Below are 19,993 nucleotides of genomic sequence, written 5' to 3'. Positions count from 1 at the left end.
TGTGCCCTCTGGTCCTAGACTACCTGACTATAGGAAACATCCTCTCCAAAACCACTCTAGTCAGACCTTTTAATATTCAATAGGTTTCAATGAGGCCCCCCCCCCCCACCCCACCATCTTTATTCTAAATTCCAGCAAGTAAAGGAGCAAATAATCAAGAACAAAGAAATCTAATAGTAATTCAACAAATATTTTGGTTCATGCTTCACCAAAAGGATGCAAATCATTTCCCAGAAATGCAAAGAATCCAACAAACTAATAAAAAGCAGGAATAGGAAGAAATTAGGGTTAGGAACAAAATATTGCCAGAGAAATCAATGGATCTGAGAGCCCTGAAATGCCCAGAGTCTGATAGCCCTGTAGTCTAGAGTTATAAGAGTGGATGCATTGGCTGCTGTTTTCAGAAATCTTACAGATTACAGAACAGTTCTTGCAAAATGGAGGGCAGCAATGGTCATCTAGCTAGTTGAAAAAGGAGGGGGGGGGGGACAGGAAACCGGTAACTAGTTAGCCAAACAGCAGCAGGGAAATTGCAAGTGTCTATTACAAATGATGAAATAAAGAGGCACCTGGAAAATAACAACGGGATTAGCCAAAGTCAAAATAGATTTTGCAAAGGGAAATTGTGTAGAACAAATCTTCTGGAGTTCAGTCAGGAGGAAATAAGGGATTAGTGCACAAAACTAAGCAGTTGGGGGCAGTATAGAGACGTGGACTGAAAATAATTTGATGGATAGGAAACAACAGGAATACACAGAGTGGCAGCAGGGGATCAGTAGGATACGGTCGAGATGAGCTTTTGGCCCCAGCTGTTCACAACAAGGCCACTTCTGTAGCTAGAGGAGAGGAACCTGGTGTGGTCTTCTGTTGCTGTAACCGACCCACTTCAAGGTTTGGCGTATTGTGCATTCAACAATGCTCTTCTGCACACCACTGCTGTAATGTGTGGTTATTTGAGTTACTGTCATTTTCCTGTCAGCTTGAACCAGTCTGGCCTTTTCCCTGTGACCTCTCTCATTAACAAGGCATTTTTGTCCACAGGGTTGCTATCACTGGATGTTTTTCTGTTTATCGCATCGTCCTCCTTAAACGCTAGAGACTGTTGTGCGTGAAAATCCCAGGAGATCAGCAGTTTCTGAGATACTCAAACCACCCCATCTGACACCAACAATCATTCCCACATTTAAGGTCACTTAGATCACATTTCCTCCCCATTCTGATGTTAGGCCTCAACAACAAGTGAATCTCTTGACCTTGTCTGCGTGCTTTAATGCACTGAGTTGCTGCCACATGATTGGCTGATAAGATATTTGCATTAACAAGCAGGTGTATCTAATAAAGTGGCCACTGAATGTATATCAGTGACTTGGATGAGAGAATGTGCAATAACTCTTGAGGTTGCTGGTGGCAACTGATTGGGATCACAAGTTGTGAGGATGTAGAGAGGCTTTGGGACGATGTAAACAAGCTAAGTGATTTGGCAGATTTGTGGTAGATGGGTAACTGTGGAGGCATCCACTTCACTAGGACCATCACAATGCAGTGCCTTACTGAAATGGGGAGAGATCGGGGATCACTGGTGTAAAAAGGGATCTGAATATACTCATGTACCAAGCCAAGTGTCAAATGCAGACCATCTTTTTGTTTCTGATGCTTCATGTCTCTGCATTTTATTTAATATGTAATCTTTTAACATCATTACCATTTAACCTGTGATGAGGGAATCCAGTGGGACACAGGTGGGCAGAAGAGACAATGAAGCAAAGAGGGAGTTATCACTGCCCACGAGCCACAGCTTCCTACCTGTTGGTGTGTTGATCAGCTGAAGAATAAGTGGTCTCCGAGTGACGATGCCAGATCCACGAGGAAGGAAGTCCCTGAAATCAAAAAATGGACGCACATGAATATTGATTCCTACAGGAGGGCACAGATAGCAAGAAAAATCAGCCATATCATTCCAGACCGGACAATGGTTTGAGATTATTAACCAACCAGAAGGCGAAAGGACGTTTAAAGTATGAGATCCTTTGCTTTGATTTCCACAGGAAATTTTATCAAATAGGAGAAAATCAAAATAACTGATTTTGCCAGCAGTAAAGAAAGTCTGAGTATGGTTTTGTATAAATCACCAAACCAAATAATTGAAGTGATTCCACTCAGCGACAACTCTGTTCAAATAGTTGAAATGTCTGAGAATGTGGAAGATACACTGCACAACATTCTTAGGACAACAGAATTTGGTCTATAGTCTGAACAACAACGGAACCTTGGCCGTGTCTGCATGCTTTTATGCAGTGAGTTGCTGCCACACGATTGGCTGATTAGATATTTACATTAACAAACAGGTGTACAGGTGTAGCTAAAATGTGGCCACTGAGTGTATGATTGGTTCCTGTCTGGGTTGTGGAAGCTTGCTAATTAGTCTGGAGAAGCCCTTAGATCGTAGGTGTCAAACACAAGGCCCGCGGGCCATATCCGGCCCGGCGTACAATTATATCCAGCCCGCGAGATCATTTTAGATAGATCTATTATTTTAATTATTAATGGCCCAGTGATATGAAGCGCTGATAACACACAAACTACAGATCCCATAATGCAGCGCAACAGCTGCCGCTAGGCTACCCGGGAACATTCCCGCGTCAAGCATCTGTTGCTGTATACAACGCTATTCTGAAGTCAAAGCTAACCCCTAAAAATGGCGAAGAGAAAAGTTGATTCTGAAAAAAAGAGTCTTTCAAAACCGATGAGTATATGTTTACTGACATTGCCGGTAAACCCGTGTGTCTTATTTGTGGAGCTAATGTGGCTGACATAACAACACATCTCAGCGTCTTAAACCTTCAGCTCCAGGGACGTGACCGCATGATCACTGACATGTATGATGCAGTGAAGGCATTTCAAGTGAAGCTGCTCTTATGGGAGACACAAATGCACCAGTGCAACTTGCCTCATTTTCCCTGTTGCCAAGTAATGTTGAATCAGGTCGGCGCAATGATGTTCCCAAATGCGCACTTTGCTGATAAACTGAGTGCACTTCACACTGAGTTCGCACGGCGCTTTGGTGACTTTGAAGCACAAAAAATTAATTTCAAGCTGCTTCGCAACCCATTTGCCGTCGACGTGGAAACTGCACCTGTACAGATTCAGATGGAGCTGATAGAGCTGCAGTGTAATGGGACACTAAAGGCAAAGTACGACACTGCAGGGCCCGTACAGTTTATTCGCTCCATTCCTGAAGCAATGCCTCAGCTCCGTCTACATGCGGCTCGAACCTTGTGCATGTTTGGTAGCACATATCTGTGTGAGAAGCTTTTCTCGGTGATGAAGATTAACAAAACATCACACAGGAGTCGTCTCACTGATGAACACCTGCAGTCCATCCTGAGAATCTCCACAACACAGAACCTTACACCAAACCTAAACGAACTTATTGCCAAGAAAAGATGCCAAGCATCCAGCTCTGACAAAACGGCATAAGAGCAAAGAAAACTGAGTGTTTTGATTTGTTGTTGTTTTAACTCTTGCTGAAAAGCACAAATTTTGTTTATATTTTCAGGGTTTTTTTTGCAGCATGCTCATATTTCTAACTTGTATAATACTGACAGGAGATATTTTTATGGAGAGCAAAATATTTAAGTTATTTAAAGTTTTAGTTTTTTTTTGTAATATTATTCCTGTCTGTTTTTATTCATATTTATGTTCAAAAAATGTTTAGTTTTAGTGTGTTCAATAAATGTTTATTCTGTTCAGCCCGCGACCTAAAGTGTGCTTTGAGTTTTGGCCCCATGTGCAATTGAGTTCGACACCTCTGCGTTAGATGAAATGGCAATGTGGTACTGTGGGTATTCAATTTGTTCAGCTTCTCACCCAAAAGGTTACAAACACAGACAGACTCTGCACTGGCAATCAGAATGTGAGAAGGGGTCTTATCCAGAGAAATTGAAAATGGGTGAAGTTAAGAGTACAGCAAGTCCAGAGACAGGCAAAGAGAAGATTATGCAAATTGTAAGCCAAACACAAGCTGCAAACATCGGGGGTCTCAGAACTGCAGGAAATATTTAGCACCCGTTCGGAAGAGATGGAACAGAACAAGAAGATTCTGGTAAAATTTAACGTCAGGCAACATCCATGGAAAGGGAAACAGTCAACTTTTCCAGGTCTGTGAACTGTTGTCCAGATCCACCCCACTGAGCCAACAAGATTACAGAGATAGGGAACATGCACAAAATGCTGGAGGAACTCAGCAGGCTGGGCAGCATCTATGGAAAAAAGGCATAGTCGATGTTTTGGGCCCATCTCATCCAGCATTTTGTGTGTGTCACTTGGATTTCCAGAATTTGCCGATTTTCTCTTGTTTAAGATTAGAAAGGTCATGTCATAGAACAATAACAAAGCTACTTTGGAACGAGAAAAGGCCACATCAGCTAAACTGCCAGTGGCTCACACAGGCTAATCAATGCCCCATTCAACAACACTGTTGTAATAATGCAGAGCTATTTTAACCTAATGCTTTCAGTTCTTGAAAATTACCTGCAAGCAACTCCCAACAATCAGTGGCTTCATTGTTGATTTAAAGAATCTGACAGAGTAACTTTGGAATGCTGTTGGAACGCACATTTTAAGATTGATATGTATATGGCCTTGCCAACGAGCATACTCGGGCTCCTCACAGAACTGGAATTCACATTTGGAACGGCTTGTGAGATTACTACTGCAATGGAAGAGACATCAAAGAATCATTGTGGTGCAGGAGACAGATGTGTCAGTTGTTCAGTGTACAAATGGTGGCACCATCTTCATCGGGCCTTCCTCACTGATGTCAAGCATTAACCCCATTTCCCTCACCGCACAAGCTGCCTGACTTGCAGAACGGTTTCAATATTTCCAGTTTTGGGTTCAGATTTCCAGCATCTGCTGTTTTTATTTTGCTTTTCAAAAATGTTGTCCTGAAAGAAAAAATTAAGTCTGTGCTCTTTGACTACCCAAGATATTAAGCCAAGTGATGAAACCTCCAGAAATGCCAGCTCAGGCTGAGAGTATTCAAACTCCTCATCCAATTGCCCCATCGCCACCCTCACACTGCTCGTCACACAGAGCAATGGCGGGAGGGAGGAATAGGGCTTGCTTTGCTGTCGTTACTTTCTTCCTTGTTGTGTTCTTTGTTCTTCTGCTGGGCATGGCTGGTGTCAGAATGTGTGGTGACACTCACAGTCTGCCCCCAGCACATCCTTAGGTCGTGCTGGTTGTTCACACAAATGATGCCATTCACTGCATGTATGATTTTTGCACACCAACTGACTGATCTTTGACAATTTGTCAAAGCAAATTTTCTGACCAACATGTTATAAATTTTTTATTGTCCAAAGAATATGGCAGAGAGGAGTTGGATTAAGAACTGGCACTGTGCTTTTTCTCTCCACCCAGACTTGACTCTGTATGTTCTAACAATGCCTAGACAGATTTCAATGACCAATGACTTCAGGTAAGAAGAAACATAGAAAACCTACAGCACAATACAGGCCCTTCAGCACACAATGCTATGCCAAACATGTTCCTACCTTAGAAATTATGTAGGGTTACCCATAGCCCACTATTTTTCTAAGCTCCATGTACCTATCCAACAGTCTCTTGAAAGACCCTATTGTATCCGCCACTGTCACCGGCAGCCCATTCCACGCACTCACCACTGTCTACATAAAAAACTTACCCCTGACATCTCCTCTGTACCTACTTCCAAGCATCTTAAAACGGTGCCCTCCTGTTTTAGCCATTTCAGCCCTGGGGAAAAGCCTCTGACTATCCACACGATGAATGCCTCTCATTACCTTATACACCTCTATTAGGTCACCTCTCATCCTCCGTCGCTCCAAGGAGAAAAGGCTGAGTTCACTCAACCTATTCTCATAAGGCATGCTCCCCAATCCAGGCAATATCCTTGTAAATCTCCTCTGCAAACTTTCTATAGTTTCCACATCCTTCCTATAGTGAGGTGACCAGAACTGAGCACAGTACTCCAAGTGGGATCTGACCAGGGTCCTATATAGGTGTAACACTGCCTCCAGGAGGTAAATGCCGAGGAACAGGAAGTCCTGTGCAGACCATAATACACAGGGGCAGAATCAGGCCATTCAGCCCATCCAGTCTGCTCTGCCATTCCATCATGGCTGATTTATTTTCCCTCTCAACCCCATTATCCTGCCTTCTGTGTGTAAGCTTCGATGTCTTTACTAGTCCAGAACCTACTGTATCAACCTCTGCTTTAAATATACCCAATTACTTGGCCTCTACAGCATCTGTGGCAACGAATTCCACAGATTCCTCCTCATCTCTGTTATAAATGGATGTTCTTCTATCCTGAGGCTGTGCCCTCTAGTCCAAGACTCCCCATTATTGGAAACGTCCTCTCCATGTCCACTCTATCAGGCCTTTCAATATTTAGTAAATTTCAGTGAGAGACTGCCCCTCCCCCTCCATTTTTCTAAATTCCAGTGAGTACAGGGCCAGATCCATCAAACACTTCTGGTACATTAACCCTTTCATTCCTGGGATAATTCTTATAAACCTCCCCTGGACCATCTCCAATACCAGCATATCCTGCCTTAGATATGGGGCCTAAACTGCTCACAGTCAGCCATTGTGCTGTATAGAGAGTTTATTTTGCTGTGATGGATCCTCAGACTCACCAGTCCAATGAGTTAAACAGTTGGAACTAACACATAATCTCTGCATGTGCAAGTTCAGGAGCTTTGTGTGTAAGATTATTAACCCCATGCTAAAGGCAGGTTACCCAAATCGCAACAGAGAAGTCCAAGACTATCCAGGTTAATCACCATCATTCAGGTACATGTGATTGGTTGATGCTATTTCACCAGGCAGAAAGGGAACCAATGTCACGCACCCATTCTCTATCACCATAGCAACAGATGACAAGATCCAGCTACAGGCCTCTGGGTTGGTTAGCAATATAGCAGGGGCCCTGCCTTTAAAGCTCTAACAAGGGACGATATTACATCACACATTGTAACAACAGCTGCCAAAACTAATTTGCAGAAACAGTTTAATTGCAAAGACTCGTGACTAGCAATAGCCCAGGAGAAAAGATTCCAGGCTTTACTCATCTCCCTGTCATAAACCAACATTCAAACTGGCATCTTATTCCAGCAAATCAACCCATGCTTCTGGGGGTTCTGGCAACCAGAGCTAGCAGGCAACTCAACCAGGCATATCCCATCTCGTTCCCAGACATGGGGCAATCTTGTCCACCAGCCCTACCCCTAGATTGGCTGAGCTGCCGCAGGAACGCAGCATCCACCATCAAAGACCCCCACCATCCAGGCCGTGTCCTCTTCTCACTACTACCATCAGGCAGGAGGTACAGGAGCCTAAGGCCCCACACCACCGGGTTCAGGAACCTCTTGAATCACCATGGAGAATTCCAATCGCTACTCCGAACTGACTCTGCAACCTAGAACTCACTTTCAAGGACCCTGTACTCCTCGTTCTCAGTTATTATTTTTTATTTACACAGTCTGTCTTCTTTTACACATCGGTTATTTAGTTAGTCTTGATCTGTTTACGTATAACTTTTCCTAAAATTGTATTGCATTTCTCTCTTTCTGTCTGCTGTAAATGCTTGCCAGAGTATGAATCTCATTGTACTATGTACTGTATGTCTTTTGATGATGCATGCACTTTGAACTTTGAGCCTGAGTGCTTGTCTTACTCCCTCCAGAAACATTCACATTATTAAAGGGCCTACAACCAGAGGGAATGAACATCGATCTATTTTTAAACTTCTGGTAATTTCTCCCCTTCCTCCTTTTCTCCTTTTTCCATTCTGGCTCCCCTTTTACCCTTTTCTTCTCCTCACCTGCCCATCACTTCCCTCTAGTGCCCCTCGTCCTACCCTTTCTCCCATGGTCCACTCTCCTTTCCTATCGATTCTTTCTTCTTCAGACTTTACATTTCTCCCTATCTCCTCCCAGCTTCTCACAACCCCTCTCCTGGTTTCACCAATCACCAGCAACTTGTACTTGTACCCTCCATCCCCCCACCCCCCCACCTTCACGTTCTGGCTTCTTCCCCCTTCCTTTCCAATCCCGATGAAAGGCCTCAGCCTGAAATGTTACCTCTTCATTTCTTTCCATAGATGTCGCCTAACTTGCTGTGTTCATCCAGCATTTTGTGTTTTAGTCTAGATTTAATGGTAGTATAGCAGTTAGCACAATACTACTACAGCTCGATGACCAGAGTTCAGAGTTCAAAGTTCAGTCCCAGCATCCTATGTAAAGAGTCTGCATGCCCCCCTCATGGAACATGGGGTTTCCTCCGGGTGCTCTGGTTTCCTCCCACAGTCCAAAGACGTACCAGCGAGCAGCTTAATTGGTCATTGTAAATTATCCTGTGATTAGGTTAGGATTAAATTGGGAGTTGTCGGGGGTTGCTAAGCGGTGCAGCTCAAAGGACCAGAGGGGCCTATTCACACCGCATCTCTAAATAAATAAATAATTTCCAGCAGCTGCAGAACCTCTTGTGTTTATTATTAAAGGCCTGCTGTCCTTGTGCACCAATGCCAGACAGGCACAGCTTGTAGGAGCTGCTGTTGATGGCTCCAGTGGCCCACCTTCAACACCGCCCAGCTGGGGGTTGTACATTCCTCCTATGACACAGGAGATTGCCAGCTGCTCCGACTCCCTCCCACATACCAATGGTGTGTGGGCTGATAGGTCACTGTAACTCGACCCCAGCGTGAGCAGTAGAATCCATGGAGGAATTGGTGGGAACGTAGGGGGAATAAAATGAAATTAACGCAGAATTCATGAACATAAGAACTTAATCAGGAGAATTCTAATGCTTCAGCACTCCTAGATGAAGAGATTTCCCCATCACCTTTGCTTTGCCCTGAATGTGATTGAGGCAGGTACAAGCACAACAATAAAGAGGCACTTGGATAGGTACATGGAGTGGAGGGGCTTAGATGGTTATGGGCTGAATGCAGGCAACTGGGGTAGGCAGGGTGGATGAACTAGTTGGGCAGAAAGGCCTGTTTCTGAGCTACACTACTCAATAAGTCTATGACTGACTGACTGACCCCTTATTGTGAGATTGTGTGACCCAATTCTATTTATCTCAGCCAACAGAAACACCAACACAGTGACTACTTTATACCCCCCTGAGAATTTTAACAATTTTCAATGACATCACCTTTCAGTCTTTAATACTCGAGACTGCATTGGCCTAGTCTGCTCAACCTCGCATCAATGGACAATCACATATTCCGAGAAACCTTTGCTACACCCTCTTTCACAAATTCGTCCTCCCTTGGTAGCCAGCCAGAACCATACACAATATTCCAGATGTTATCTCACTGTGGGTTTATATAATTGGAGCAAGATGTCTATACTCTTACTCTCAAATCATTTCACAATGGAGGCATTCATAGCATTTGTCTTTCTAACTTTTTTGCTGAACTTGCAATTTAACTTGCATGATTCATGTAAACTGATACCTAGGCAACACCTTTCAATCTCATACCATTTGAAAAAATACTCAGCCTTCCTATCTTTTTTCCTGCCAATGTAGATGACATAACATTTTTCTATATTATCTTCCTATCTGCCACGTCCATATCCATGCAGCTAGCTATCTGATTCCCCGTCCCTCTGCATCCTCCTCACAGTCAACTCTTCTAGCATAATGCCATCAGCAGACCTATGTACTGGATCTCACTATCCAAGCCACCGCTACTGGTGAACAGTTGGGCCCAGCACCAACCCTGCAGTAATCCACTGCTTCATAGGCTCCACACCTATGTTACTTGTCTTCATCTTCTTAGGCAAGAGTCGAGGATGACTTGCTTCCTCTCTGGTTTTGTGGGTTCCAAAGTAATTAACAAAAAGAGGGAGGTGAGAGCTCTTCCAGAAATGGTGCAGGAGGGCATTTTGGGAGCCTGTGTGCTATAGACCATAAGGTACAGGAGCAGAATTAGGCCATTTGGCCCATCAGTTCTGTTCTGCCATTTCATCATGGCTGATTCATGTTCCCTCTCAGCCCCAATCTCACGCCTGCGCCCCGTATCCCTTCATGCTCTGACTTATCAAGAATCTATCAACCTCTGCCTTTAATATACCCACTGACTTGGCCTCCGCAGCCACCTGTGGCAATAAATTCCACAAATTCACCACTCTCTGGCTAAAGAAATTCCTCATCTCTATTCTAAAAGGATGCCCTTCCATTCTGAGGTTGTGTCCTCTGGTCTTAGACTTCACCACAATCGGAAACATCCTTCCCACATCCACTGTATTGAGGGCTTTCAACATTCGACAGGTTTCAATGAGGTCACCCCTCATTCTTCTGAATTCCCAAATACAGTGTGTTCTTTGAGTCATTTACACTGGTTTCTGATGAATGGACATACTATTCTCAATGTCATCTTCAGTGTTCCTCCACTCTGGGAGACATGGTCCAATTGTCACATTTTCTTAAGGAGGCTTTGAGCACCTCATTGAATCTTTATTGTATTTAGAGATATTGTACGGTAACAGTCTCTTCTGGCCTAATGAGCCCAATTACACTCATGTGACCAATTAACCTGTTAACCTATACATCATCAGAATGTGGGAGGAAACCGGGTCTGCTTACTAATCTTTCCCTGTGATAAACCTCAGAGTAAAGCAACCATTTCAGGAATATTTTGCACAAGCAACATGACAGACCTAAAGGAGCCAACCGAGTTTAACAAGGGTGTCAGCGCTGGGGATGTTTGGCCAAGTAGAGGGCACTGATGTTGCTTTGCTAACTCAGGCCCTGGGTAATGGATAGATTCCATGGTTACAATTATCCCCAGGTTGATTTTGTCTACAAGTCAGAAAATATCTAAAATTACTTGATACGGTTAACATACCTCGACTGTATTGTAATGAATAGCACATTACAATGCTGTAGAGGTATGAATAAATTCTTCCCATTCATGCAACACACGTTGCTTGTGTATCCAGCATCTGCAGATTTTCTCTTGTTTGTGATTTGATTTCTTCTCATCCATGGCAGAGTTTGTCATCTAAACAGCTATAATTGACACCTGTACCCACCCGGTTGGAAGCCCGAGAGAAATTTATTCTTCATATATGCCAGGAAAGCACTATATTCCTTTTTCTGTAGAGACACATTTACCATATCAAGGCTGAACACACAGGACTTACGAAAGATCAGCTACTGAAGAGAGAGAGGGGAAACTAGTTCTCCTATAATATTGTTAAATTCAAAAGTCTGACATACTGTATGTACTAATAAAATACATACATATATCAAACTTCTGAATTAAATAATATTATGGGAACTCATTTGTATGCATAGGTGCATATTAGTTGGGTGAGGACAGCCTGTACTTCCAGTGAGTTTAAAGTAGGAGTTCCCTCAGCTAATGGTAGGGGTCCATGGCATAAGGTAGCTGGAGCTCATCAGCCTGGGAAGGCAGTCCATCTAAGAGAGGGAAAACTCTGATTTCAAACTTCCTCTGCCTTGCGGCCATACCCACTCACAGGAAAGGCTTCGGGGGTAAACCCTGAGGACAAATCCGGAGCTGGAGTCCCTAAAGCAGTCCGACGTTGCCTCCAACCTTGTTCTGGCAACTCCTGTGACGACACCGGTGCCAAGCTGTATCAGCCCTTGCCCTTCCCCAGGACAACATCAGTGGCGTGGAGAGGGGAGACTCGCTGCATGGGCCACTGCCGGTCTCCCATACAACCCTGCCCAGGCCTGCACCCTCAAAACCATTCCAGGTGAAAATCCATGGTCTCATGAGACTAACGGATGCCACCACCATGGCATAAAAAGGTTGGGAACCCCCGGTTTAAAGGATTTTTGCAGAGATAGTGTGGGTGGTATTTTCCCTGACACATTGAGGTGTCTGTTGTAAGTAGTATAGAAGTTTGAAGGAGAACAGTGATCACTGCTACCTGGCGAACCACGGTCTTAATCTTAATCTTCAGACACCCTTTTCCCCAATCATTCCAAGCCTGTGTTGGCATATTGAAGGTAATGATGAATTTAATCATGGACATCTGCCTTCACTGAGAGGTGGCTCCAAGGTGTGGGAAGTGGTTTCCCAGTTTATTGGCAAAGGGGATAGCACTCCATATTACCCTTAAATAAGCTGATTTACTGACACCCCTCTTACTGTCATTTCTCAGTCTACAACCAGCTCATAGCCTCTGCTTTCATAGTCTGCTTAATTCAGATTTAAGAATATGGTCTCAGATTAGACTATACGACTTTTAATCTTGATGTAAAATTCTATCATGTGATTGCTGTACCCTAACGGCTTTTTAATGCCAGCTCATCAATTAACTTTTTTCATTACATATTTCATATAATACCAAATCTAAAATAACCTACAGCAGTTCTTCATCATATACTGACCTAGATAATTCTTCTATCAAGAATTATTTTCATCCTTTTAGCACTCATTTGGTTTGTCAGTCTTTATAGAGTCATGGAAAAGTACAACACAAAAACAGGCCCTTCGGCCCATCTAGTCCATGCTGAACCACTTAAACTGCCTACTCCCATCAACCTGCAATGGGATCATAGCCCTCCATATCCCTACCATCCATGTACCTATCTAAACTTCACTTCAAACATTGAAATCAAGCTTACATACACCATTTCTGCTGGCAGTTCATTCCACACTCTCACTACCCTCTGAGTGAAGAAGTTTCCCCTCATGTTCCCCTAAACTTTTCACCCTTCACCTCCAGTTGCAGACCCACCACTCAGTGGAAAAAGCCTGTTTGCATTTACCCTGTCTATACTCCTCACAATCTGTGTACTTCTATCAATTCTCCTCTCAATCTTCTACGTTCCAAGAAATGAAGTTCTAACCTATTAAATCTTTCCTTATAACTCAGGTCCTCCAGACCTGGTGACATCCCTGTCAATTTCTTCTATACTCTTTCAACCTTATTTACATCTTTCCTGTAGGTAGGTGACCAAAACTGCACACAATACTCCAAATTAGGCCCCATCAATGTCACCAATTTTATATAGATTAAAATCCTTGTGTATTGTGCTGATTTAAGCTTCCCCAGTAGATATCATGGCCTTCGTTACAATTGCTGTTTGAGGCCACTGTTGCAGTCCTGAAGAAGGGTCTCGGACTGAAATGTCAGAGGTTTGATCAGTTTCATGGATGCTGCTTGATCTTCCTCCAGCGTTTTTGTGTGTTGCTTTGGATTTCCAGCATCTGCACATTTTCTTCAAGCCCACTTTTGCATTCTACCCCTTGCTGTTTCATAGCTCCACCCAGGCTGATACTGCTCGATTTTCTGAGCTCAGCTCCTTCACACGCACATCAGAGCGACCTCACCTCCTTTTACATTTCAACATCTCTTGCCAAAATTAATTCCCACCTTTGGCCACTTTGCAACTGCATCTCCATAATGGCCACGAGAGGGAATTAGTTGGTTTCTGTTGGTGTCATTAATTTAGCTACTTTGCTAAATATATTACATCCATTCAGATGGGCAGCCTTCAGCTTCTCTTTGTATCAGAAAGTATAATCGTACACCTGTAGGCAGTCATCCTTCCTGACTGTCTCCAGTGATCCATTCCCCATTTTGCTACCCTGTGTTATCACTTTCTCATTAACTCTCAACATTCAAAAAAAGAGAAAGATTAGCTTCATTTGTCACATGTACATCAAAACATACAGAGAAATGTGTCATTTTGTGTCAATGACCATCATGGTCTGAGGATTGTGGTGGGGGGCAGCCCACAAGTCATCACGGCTCCAGTGCCAACATAGCACGCCCACAACTCACTAATCCTAACCATATGTCTTTGGAACGCAGCAGGGAACCTGAGCACCTGGAAGAAACCCACATGGTCATGGGGAAAACGTACAAACTCCTTACAGACAGCAGAAGGAACTGAATCCAGATTGGGTGATTTCTGGTGCTGTAAAGCTATACGCTAGCCACTTCACGGCCGTACCTCCTAATTCCCAACTAAAGCCCTAGTTATTTAAATCAATGGCTCCATTTTTTCTTCAAATCCTATCAGTTCTGTAAGGGAAGCCAAACAAGTGCTTACACAAGCCCAGTTAATGCATTCACACCAGGAAGCATGTTTTCGGCAAAACAGAGTGGGGAACCATCCTTTGAAAATGAAACAGCAGCAAAGAGACAAAAAGACCCAGAACACCATTCAGTCCAGCCCAAGCAATCCACCCCTGGAGATTTACTTCATAAATCCAAACTCACATGAATTATCTTGATTTTGTTTCAGCTATGACTCTAAATATTTTCCAATTATCCAAGGTTTGCAGATTTGCACTGTGGCTTTAGGAAGCTGCAGTAACTTCACAACTCGTCTGATGGCGCTGCTGAGCTACTCAGGTTATTTCCAGCCTCGACAGAAATCTGCTTTTTTTGCATCTTTCCCTTGCTCCCCTGTCCTCATATCTTTTCCAAGATAGTACTAAAATAGCCAAAGAAACAAAGCAGGAGCCCATGTGCATGAATATGGGTTCCAGATTCTGGAGAATAAACTCCACAACATGTGAGTTTGAGCATCTGCATGCTGATTTATCATTTAAGAACACAAGAAATAGGAGCAGGAATAGGCCTGTCAAGCCTGCTGCACCATTCAATGAGATCATGGCTCATCTGACCATTGATTCATCTCCACCCACCTGCCTTTTCTCCTACTTAATTCCACTACTGTGCAAAAATCTAGCTACTTTGTCTTAAATATATTTACTGAGGTAGCCTCCACTGCTTCATTGGCCAGAGAATTCCACAGATTCACCACCCTCTGGGAAAAGTAGTTCCTCTTCATCTCCATCCTAAATTTCCTCCCCTGAATCTTGAGGCTATGTTCCCTAGTTCTAGTCTCACCTACCAGTGAAAACACCTTTCCTGCCTCTATCTTATCTATCCCTTTCATAATTTTATATGTTTTAGAATATCTCCTCTCATTCTTCTGAATTCCAGTGAGTACAGTCCCAGGCGACTCAATCTTTCCTCATAGTCTAACCCCCTCATCACTGGAATCAACCTGGTGAACCTCCTCTGTACCTCCTCCAAAGCCAGTATATCCTTCCTCAAGTAAGGAGACCAGAACTGCACACAGTACTCCAGGTGCGGCCTCACCAGTACCCTGTACAGTTGCAGCACAATCTCCCTGCTCTTAAGTTCAATCCCTCCAGTAATGAAGACCAACATTCCATTTGCCTTCTTGATAGCCTGCTTCACCTGCAAACCAACCTTTTGTAATTCATGCACAAGCACTCCCAAGTCCTTCTGCACAGCAGCATGCTACAATCTTTTACCATTTAAATAATAATCTGTGGATGACTTCACATTTACCAACATTGTTCTCCATCTGTCAGACCCTTGCCCATTCATTTGACCATCTATATCTCTCTGCAGACTCTCCATATCCTCTGCACTATTTGCTTTTCCACTCAATTTAATGTCATCAGCAAACTTAGATACACTACACTCGGTCCCCTCTTCTCATCTCTCTTCAGCATGCTAGATGTGCCCTCCACCGTGAAGACCAACACAAAATAGTCATTCAAAGCCTCGGCCATTTCCTCATTACCCTATATCAATTCCCCCTTCTTGTCCTCCAAGGGACCTGTGTTTACTTTGGCCACCCTTTTCTGCTCTATGTAATTATAAAAACTTTTACGATCCGTTTTTATATTTTGTGTTAGTTTATTTTCATAATCTATCTTCCCTTTCTTAATTGCTCGCTTGGTGGTTCTTTGTTGGTTTATAAACTTTTCCCAGTTTTCTAGTTTCCCGGTTGTTACCACACTGCTAGCCATTCCTTCAGCTGACTGGAACATCTGGAATTCTTTTTATAAACTCTTACATTTCTCTTCCTTTATTTTCAGTGGGAGGAGAGATAAGGAGCCAGTCATTCGAAACAGAGGTTCATGGAAATTTCTTCTCATAGAGAGTGGTGAATCTCGCAAGTTTTCTGCCCTCAGAGTTGTGGAGGATAAATCATTAGAAATATTGAAAGTTTGAAAAATTGGAGGATTTAGGGCTATGGGGCACAGAGGAGGAGTTGAGGCCAGGAGTAGATCAGCTGTGATCATATTGAGAGACAGGAGAGGCTAGAGGGGCCGAGTGGCCTATTCCTGCTCCTATTTCCTTGCATTCTAGACAACAAAGCAAAGCTAACCTTAATAATTTGGTTGTTCCCGTAAAATGAACCAGGCATCGTGGCTGTAATCTGCTCCTTAACAGCCTGCAACACACAGAAAATGCTGGTGGAACGCAGCAGGCCAGGCAGCATCTATAGGGAGAAGCATGTCGACAGTGTTTCTCCCTATAGATGCTGCCTGGCCTACTGCGTTCCACCAGCATTTTGTGTGTGTTGCTTGAATTTCCACCATCTGCAGATTTCCTCATGTTTCCTTAACAGTCTGTCCAGTTTTAGGAAATTAATTTGGTCAAATTTACACCAACACTTTTCATAATGATGTGCCCCATCATTTATGCTAGAATGCACAATTCACTGCAAGTCTTAAGTTGGGCATTGTATCCCATATATCCCCAAACCTCACCCACTTCGTGAAGGCTTCAATTCCTGTGCCAGTTCCCCAATGTCCTCAATTCCCTGATATGTAAAAAGTGTATTTACTTCCTGTGTGAGTACCCCAATAATGACCCAAAGGTGAGCATTCAACTGCACCTCCACCTCATTAAAACTGCCTATTTTCAGTTCTATAACCTCAGCCAGTGCCAGCCCCTGCCTCTGCTCATTTACAGCGAAAAGGCCTCATGCATACCATTAGACCTTGCTTCTGACAACCTCTCTAATTCAACCTCTGTGTCATGACATCTTCAAAACAGAGCCACCCACGTCCCAACTTGCACCTCGGGGACAAGATTACTTAATTCTAACTACTCAATACTTGAATTTTAACATTCTTACTCTCATATTCAAATCTCTCCATCTTTAATTTTCTGCAGCCCCACATCACTCAGATCTTTTGCTCCTCCATTTTTGTTTGGATTCACATCCTGCAATTTAATTGTTCCTCCACAGAGAGCTTCCCAAACCACACTCTCTGTTTCCCACGTCCCCAAATCCTCATTGTTTCAGATCTCCTTAAAGCCTACCAGTCTGGTCAGAATGTTGGCCAATCACCCTACAATCTCTTTATGTGGCTCAGCATTAAATTATCCTCGTGTAATGTGGAAGCAGGTTGGTGGCTTTGGTGACTAAGACAGAAGACACAGATTACAAATAAGGATGTTAATCATTTATCTACAAACAGTAAAAGATACCACCAGACAGCTAAGACACCCAAGTTACACAAACTACAAAATGAAATATTGAACCAACAGATACTTGGCTAAGAGTGCACTCAGGCCTTCTGAGTCTGGAGCGTACTTTCCCAATGGTTGTGACCTCAGTGTGAAGCGCGCCCTGGGAACAAGAGGAGAGGGCCAGCGTCTCGCATGTGCTATTGTCATGCCCAGGAGGTGCCTGGAACCAAACACCGGTGCTGTGGCACACAAGGCAACCAATGGGAAAGAGCTGCTGCATCCTTCAAACAGACCAATTGATGACCAGCATGATGGAAGCAGCTTTTGACCAACAAGTAAACTAACCCCCACATAACACTCCTGTAAGGTACTTCCCTTGTCAAAAGATGTGAATGTTGATGCTGACACCTGCCTCGCTTCAAGTACTCTCTGCCAACATAATAGTGCAGAAATGACTTATGAGCAGACACTATTTCTTTCTTCTTCAATATTTTTATTGATTTCTTACAAAAAAATAAGAGTACAGGAGGATGTACATCATATATCTATTACAATATATGTGAATCATAGTTTCATTACCCCATATTCATGTAAATTAAATTGAGTCCTAATATTGAAAAGTAATAATTTTATGATTATGCAAAAAAAATCTATACACACTACCGAGAAAAGCTGTTTGGTAAAGAAAGAAAAAGGAAAAAAAATCCTTATCATATAGTAAAACATATTATTAGCCAATATCTGTACTTGATAACAAATCAAAGATTTTGAAAGTAATTCAAAAAAGGTCCCCACAATGTTAGAAAGTCTTGGCTTGATTCAGAAATTGAACAATGAATCTTCTCTAAATTTAAGCATGGCATAACATCGCTTAGCCATTGAGCATGTGTAAACGGAGCAACATCCTTCCACCTAAGCAACAATGCCCTCTCAGCTATAAGAGAAATCAAAGCCAAAATGTGCAAATCAGGTGTCTCCAAGATAATATCTTTTCCTCCAACAATACCGAATAAGGCAGTCGAAGGGTTTGGTTTAAGATTTACTTTAAAAAGCACAGAAAAAGTTTGAAATACTTCTGGACATGCCTGAGCCTTGAAAATTACTGGAAGCAAACATTATTTAATAAATTTATTTGTAGATTCATCAAATTATTTTTTAACAGATTTTAAGCTGAAAGACGAATATGACAGTTACATGTGATGAATGAAACAACATTTGATATTTCCAATTGGGTAGCCACAATGAAATTTCTAGTTCTATAATCTTTTGCCATCTGCATCTCAATTCAAACTTAATCCAGTGTTTAGCATAGAATTCCCTCCCCCCACCAAACTGAATCTCTTATTCAAATTCACTTGGCACAAAATGACTGAACTCTCAGACGTAGTTTCCAACGCAAAAGCAAAACTCTCCTCATCTTTATAAGATGTCTAGATGGTTGTCTTCTGCAGTTCAGACTCTTGAAGGCAGAGTGTTTATTAGGCAGATGGCAGATTAGTTTGGAGTCCATGAGGAGCTAGGTCAGCATTATTCATATTATTAGAGATACAACAGGCCCTTCTGTCCAAATGAGCCTGCACTGCCCAATTACACCCTTGTGACCAATTAACCTACTAACCTGTAAATCTTTGGAATGTGGGAGGAAACTGGAACACCCAGAGGAAACACACGAGGTCACAGGGAGAATGTATACACTCCTTACAGACAGAGATGGAACTGAACCCGGGCTGCTGACACTGTAATTAGCATTACACTAACTGTTACACAACTGTGCCATTCCAAATATGCTCAGGATATACCCTGAATTGTCTCTCCCTTAACTACTACCTTACTGTTTCAGAAGAACTGTCCTGGACCCAGAATGCAAGAGCAATTATGAAGAAAGTACAGTAGCGCCTCTACTTCCTTAAAAGCCTGTGGAAGTTAGGCATGACATCTAAGACTTTTGCAGATTCTATAGATGTGTGGTGGAGAGTGTATTGACTGGCTGAATCACATCCTGGTATGGAAACACCAATGCCTTTCAACAGTAAATCCTACAAAAGGTATTGGATTCGGCCCAGTACATCACAGGTAAAGCCCTCCAACCATTGAGCACATCTACATGAAACGCTGTCGTAGGGAAGCAGCATTTATCATCAGAGATCCCTGCCACCCAAATCAGGGTCCCTTCTCACTGCTGCCATCAGGCAGAAGGTACAAGAGACGCAGGGTCAAGAGCAGTTACTACCCTTCAACCATCAGGCTCTTAAATAAAAGGAGATAACTACACTCACTTGCCCCATCATTGAAATATTCCCACAATCGAGGCCTCTTTATCTCATGCTCTCATTATTTATTGCTACTTATTCATATTTGTATTTCCTCAATTTGTTGTCTTCTGCACTCTGGTTGATCTTTCATTGATCCTGATACAGATAGATAGATAGATAGATAGATAGATAGATAGATAGATACTTTATTCATCCCCATGGGGAAATTCAACATTTTTTCCAATGTCCCATACACTTGTTGTAGCAAAAACTCATTACATACAATACTTAACTCAGTAATAATATGATATGCATCTAAATCACTAATTCAAAAGCATTAATAATAGATACAGTCACTATTCTATATATTTGTTGAGTATACCCACAAGAAAATGAATCTCAGGGTTGTACGTGATGACATGTATGTACTATGATAATCAAATTTACTTT

At 42.7% G+C, this 19,993-nt stretch overlaps 1 protein-coding gene across 14 annotated transcripts in view; it reads right to left on the bottom strand.

The window, feature by feature from the left end:
* The window catches only part of LOC140731261 (dynamin-1), a 239,995-nt gene that overhangs the window by 169,644 nt on the left and 50,358 nt on the right, over nt 1-19,993 (bottom strand). For all 14 annotated transcript variants that reach the window (XM_073052829.1, XM_073052818.1, XM_073052819.1 and 11 more), the window contains exon 2: nt 1,804-1,877. In XM_073052829.1, the coding sequence (XP_072908930.1) occupies nt 1,804-1,877 (74 nt within the window). The remainder of the gene's footprint in view (nt 1-1,803; nt 1,878-19,993) is intronic.

This window comes from Hemitrygon akajei, chromosome 7 (assembly GCF_048418815.1).
Source record: "Hemitrygon akajei chromosome 7, sHemAka1.3, whole genome shotgun sequence".
In the NCBI taxonomy this organism is placed as follows: domain Eukaryota; kingdom Metazoa; phylum Chordata; class Chondrichthyes; order Myliobatiformes; family Dasyatidae; genus Hemitrygon; species Hemitrygon akajei.
The sequence above is the reverse complement of the archived record's forward strand: the minus strand, read 5'-3'. Positions and strand labels throughout refer to the sequence as shown.